At 54.3% G+C, this 5,515-nt stretch overlaps 1 protein-coding gene across 1 annotated transcript; it reads right to left on the bottom strand.

The window, feature by feature from the left end:
- Positions 1–2,669: 2,669 nt before the first annotated feature.
- On the bottom strand, positions 2,670–5,017 carry MFSD5 (major facilitator superfamily domain containing 5; the record flags this gene model as incomplete). The annotated part of the gene is made up of 2 exons (XM_080704875.1): positions 2,670–4,040; positions 4,877–5,017. 2 exons carry the CDS (start codon positions 5,015–5,017, stop codon positions 2,670–2,672), a joined length of 1,512 nt encoding a protein of 503 aa, XP_080561001.1.
- Between the last annotated feature and the right edge of the window lie 498 nt (positions 5,018–5,515).

Raw genomic sequence — 5,515 nt, forward strand, 5'->3', positions numbered from 1 at the left:
CTAAATTGCCCAGTCTGACCTAGAATTTACGATCATCCTGTGTCAGCATCCCATGTATCAGGATTACAGGCATGCGCCACAATGCCCAGCTAACTGGATTTTCCAGTTGGGTAAAAATAAATACATAAATCACCAGCACTTAGCAATACAATGAATAATATATAGTAGGTATTCAATAAAAAAAAATTGTTTAAGCCGGGCATGGTGGCGCATGCTTGTAATCCCAGCATTTGGGAGGCTGAGACAGGAGGACCGCGGTTTACAGACAGCCTCAGCTACTTAGTGAGGGCCTTTGCAACTCAGTGAGACCCCATTTCAAAATAAAGAATAAAAAATAGGGCTGGGGATGTAGCTTGGAAGTAGAATGTCCTTAGGTGCCATCCCCAGTACCACAAAAGAAAAAAAATTTTTTTAAATCTAAATGGACAATCCCTAACCTGCCTTTCAGCTCTTAGCACACTGGGTCTGCCAGGAAAGACCCTGCACACTCTGTCTGTTCTCAGCTCCTGTGAAGAAAGCTCAGCAGATACAAAGCTAAAAGAACCTTGGTAGTCTGTCTCCCCCAGCCCCCATTTCATTATCAGTTAAGAATGAATGTGAGGCCCCCTCATAGCTCCAACAGTCAACTGCTGTCATCCAGAACAATTAATTAATGATGAGGATTTAGGTTCTAGTCTAACTGACTCCCTACATGGGCAGCTCTGGAAAAGCCAGGTGAGAGCTAGCCTGTCTCTTCTCCAGAGAGGTACTGAGCACAGCCATGGACAAAGCACCCAGTTGTGTGTGTATTTAGGAGAGACAATGGTGAATAAGATAGTTTCTCCCTCCCCCCCCAAGAAGATCATAGATTGGAAGGGATGAAAAGTCTATAAATACCTACAAAATATATCTAGGTTTAGGCTCAACAAGGCAGAAAAAAGTAGAGCTATTACAACAGACTGTCTTTAGTCTAAAGATGATGGGTGGGGGAGAAAAAAATACCTGTTTGAGCTGGGCGTGGTAGCACACACTTGTAATCCCAGCATTCAGGAGGCTCAGACTTGAGGACTGTGGTTCGCAGACAGTCTCAGCAACTTAGTGAGGCCCTCCACAACTTAGTGAGAACTGTTTCAAAATAAAGAATAAAAAATAGGGCAAGGAAGCCGGGAGTGGTGGCGCACGCTTGTAATCCCAGCATTTGGGAGGCTGAGACCGGAGGATCGTGGTTCGCGGACAGCCTCAGCTACCTAGTGAGGCCCTTTGCAACTCAGTGAGACCCGGTTTCAAAATAAAGAATAAAAAAATAGGGCAGGGGGTGTAGCTTGGAGGTCAAATGCCCCTGGGTTCCATCCCCAAACCTGCAAAAACAAACAAACAAACAAAAAAATAGGGCAAGGGATGTAGCTCGGAGGTTGAGGTCGAATGCCCCTGGGTTACATCCCCAGACCCATAAAAAAAAAGTTTGTACTTAACCTAAACTTCTGCAGCTTGGATGGGGGAATGTGAATTTTCTGTTCTGAAGAGGGACCTGAGACTACTGTCCATTCCTCCTCCAGCCTCACTCTGCTGGAGCCCTTCCACTCTTCTCCTCCAGCACCAGCTGATGCTGTCTCTCCATACAGGTTGGGACCTGTAGGGCTTGGGACATTTTGGATCTTCCTGTCTGGGAAGTAGCCTAAAACCCAAGGAAAGGTCATCAACTCCTTTCCAGAACAGGTGGGTGGCCTATACCCATCTCAAATACATACCAGGACACGCCCTTGAGCCACTCTCTCTCCATCCCCACCTTTCTTAGAGTTGGCTCTGTTTCCCACAGGTTCAGGTTTTGGTGGGAGGAGGAAAGGCAGATACAATCAGAGGTGAGGCAGGGAGTGGCCCACAGTACCAGTTCTCACTGGTACTGTTCCTGCCCTGATGGCTCCCCCACCCTCACTCAGGCTGGGTGGGGAAAGCTGGGTACAGACAAGATGTCCCCATCCCTCAACCCTTCACCACTCTCTCCTCTTGGCAGTGCAAACTTAGATTTTATGCAGGGACACAGGACGTGGTGGGTCCAGAGACCAAGCAACATGTAGCTGCCAAGCAGCAAGCTTATTCCTGCAGGAAGGGCCTTGTTTGCCTGAAGGGGTGATCACAGCAGCAGTCCAAGCCCTGGAATCTTTGTTCAGTGACCTGGCATAGGGTGAATTTTACTCCATGTGATAGATCACTCTAGATGTGGTGCAAAGGTATTGCTTGACAACTGGGTAGGATGCCTGTCCCAGAAGTGGAGGACCTAGAATCCTTAGGCCCTTTCTGCCCAATACTGCTCAGAAGCAATCTGACAGCTTTGTATGAAGTGCAGGCTTGGAGAAGCTAGAAATACAGATCTTTTACTGGTACTCTCACCTCTACCTCAAAACTTCCAGCTGTCTACCAGAAACTGCTGAAGTGGATACAGGTGAGGATGAGTAAGTCAACTCAATGCTCCATTAAAAGTGTTTATTTTTAAATGGCAAGGGGGGAAAGGAGTAACACAGTCAATTTTGGCACCTTCTTTTCAGTCCATCACCCCCATGTCCTTCCCAACACAAAGCACTGGCAGGGGGGATGGCAGGACAGAGTCACAAAGTGAGTCACAGAGAGATCTGTACAACTCTGGAGAGGCGGGATTCAAGAGTCCATCCCAGACCTCCTGTTCTAGAACAGGATTAGAGCTCAGGGGCATAAGGCTCCCCAGTGGGTGAGGGTACCCGCAGCTCAGCATCGTGCCTCACCACAGTGAAGAGTCCCACCACTGCCAGCAGAGCCATCACCATGACCGCAGAGCAAATGCTGAACATGTTCCGAGTGCCGGTCTTTCGATCGCTGTCATGGAGGACAAGAAGCCCTAGGCAGGCCAGTAAGTGTAGGGGCACCCGGAACCAGTTGAGTACACCGGCCTGCTCTGTCTCAGGGATCACCTTTCTCCGCAGGAAGCTCATACTGGGAAAGTACAGCCCACAGGCCAACTCAATAAGTAGAAAAGCAATGAAGGACTCCACCGGACTCTCCTGGCCTGGGCTCGTAGAAAAAGTCAACATGAAGAGAGAGAAGACGACGATGAGGACAGCAAGGGAGAGCAGGTGCATGGGCTGAAGGTGGTACCTCTTGGAGGTAGCGATGCGGTACAAGGAAGAGCCCAGCAGGCTAGCGGCCATAAAGCTGGAGAAGACAATGCCCAGTGGGGCCCCATGTGGATCCAGCACAGGTGTCCAGAGGAAGACAAAGATGAAGATGACACTCTCAAACAGGGCCTGTATGGTGCCCAGCAGCAGCACGCGGCGGTCTGACAGGAGGCAGCGCAGGCCTCCAGCACAGGTCCTTGAGAAGGCTCGCTGCCGGTCATAGTTCTCTCCCCAGTTGCGGAGGGCCGAGGCCCCAGTCAGAGCCAGGAGAGGGATGGCGACCACAAAGGGCGCTACAGGCCCCAGCCCCATCCAGCTAGCTACAGCCTCAGCTGCCACACCTGCCACTACAGCCAGCACATGGTTCCAGAAGGCAACTCGGGCAAATGTAGCTGGGATCCACTCAGCAGGGAAGTCGTGCCGCTCCAAATGCTCATGGATGTACCAGGCCTCAAAAGCTGAGAAGAGGAGGGCAGTGGACAGCCCACCAAGTGCTCGGCCCACCAGCAGCACAAAATAGTCCTGAGAAAGTTTGGTTAAGCAGCACAGAGAGTACGTGAGAGAGAAGAGGACACAAGACTTCTTGCGGCCCAGCCAATCCACAAGGGAGGAGGCAACCAGGCCAAAGAGGACTGTGGAGGCAAGGCCACAAACGTAGAGGATGGCAATTTGACCCTCCAGGAAGTGGTAATGCTGATAGAGCTTATAGAGGTAGGGGGCCTGGAGCCAGTCAGCAGCCAGGGCCAGGAAGTAGACCTGATAGAAGTCCAGTTGAAACTGAAGGAAGGAAGGATTGCTGCAGGCCCTTCCAGGGGGTTTAGCCCGGCATCTTGACAGCTCCAGCCCCAGGCAGGAGGCCAGGAGGCCCAGGAAAGCCAGGTAGGCAGTCACCAGCATGGTGGGCCCCCGGACGACCTGGAGAGAGAGGGGGAAGGGTCAGTCACATCCTGGTAGCACAGTCTAGGGGCTGAATGTCTATAAGCAGAAAGCAGCTCCACCCAACCCCCCCCCAACTCCACTCCCCCAGAACTCAGACCGGAGGGACCAGTTGGGTGGGTGGGAGGAGTGGCCCGCCAAAGCTGTCTCCTAGGACACTGTGAGGCAGGGCGGGGTCAGAGGACAGGGGAGAGGCCTCCGCATTCGCCCCACCCTTGCCATCTACAGCAAGGGGGAGTCCTTTCAGTAACGCAGGTCCCGCAAGTTCTAGAGGGGCTGTTGCCCTCTTCCACAACAGCTTCTGCACGCTTCCTTCTGTCAACTCCCATCCTCGCTGGGGCGCCCGTTTTGCTCTCAGTGTCTGGATATCTATCCCGGGCATCCCTCCCGCCCGCGCGGGCCTCTCCAATTGCATCACGGTCACGCGCGTGCGTCTCGGATTCCCCTCTTCCAGGTCACCGGCACCCCTCTGCGCCCCCTGGCCCCCGCCCAGCGCCGCCGCACCCGCTGGCGCCTCGCCCGGCCCGGGTCTCACCTGCTGCCCCGGTCTGCGGGGACGCTCCGGACTCGTCCGGCTCCAGGCCGCCCGGCAGCCCTCCCCGGCTCTGGCTCCAGCTCCGCTCGGGTTCCAGCAGCGCGCCCGCCCCTCACAGGCTGCTTCCGGGAGCCCGGCAGGCCTCTGGCGGCCGCCATGATGGCGGCGTCACGTGACAGGGCGCGCCGCCGAGGCCCCGCCCCGCCCTCACCCCGGCCCCGCCCCGCCCGCCCTCACCCCGCCAGGCCCCGCCCCCAGCCAGGCCCCGCCCCGCCCTCACCCCGCGCTCGGGCGCCGCGGGTGGAGCCGGTGCAGGGGGCGCCCAGGGTTGGCAGCGGTAGTTGTTTTTGTTTCTGTCGTCCGCGGCCCCCTGGGGACACTCGCTCCTCCGAATCTTGGATACCTGCTGGCCACCCGACATAAGGCCATTTTCTCTCTTTTCCTCTGTGCGGTGCCTGGGAAAGAGGCTTGCGATCCCTCTGAGCGAGGGGCTGCAGCTCCCTAAGGAACTCCCGCTTCCCTCAGCCCAGAGGACTCCGCTGTTTGCCTTTTCCCACCGTAGGGGAAAAAAAATTAGTATTGTCCAGACACCTGAGGGAGGCGGTGTGGTGTAAAGAACTCGGATGGGACTGCAGACAGACTGAGATTCCAAACGGGCTGGCACCTACTCACTTGCCAGCTGTGTGGCCTTAGGCAAGCCGCATAACTCCTGGGCGGCCCAGTTCTTTGTATGAAGTCATAGGAGAGTAGCGCCCAAATAAAGAAGGCTAAAGTTCAGTGGCAGCATGGGGCTAACCCATTATGTCCCAAGTTTCCAATTCCGCGAATATTTAAACGAAATTGACACAGGTGCATTAAAATAGAGATTATATATGCTTTACTATCGTGAAGAACAACACAGATCATCCTATAAATAGGA

This window comes from Muscardinus avellanarius (assembly GCF_963383645.1).
Source record: "Muscardinus avellanarius genome assembly, chromosome: 11".
NCBI lineage: Eukaryota > Metazoa > Chordata > Mammalia > Rodentia > Gliridae > Muscardinus > Muscardinus avellanarius.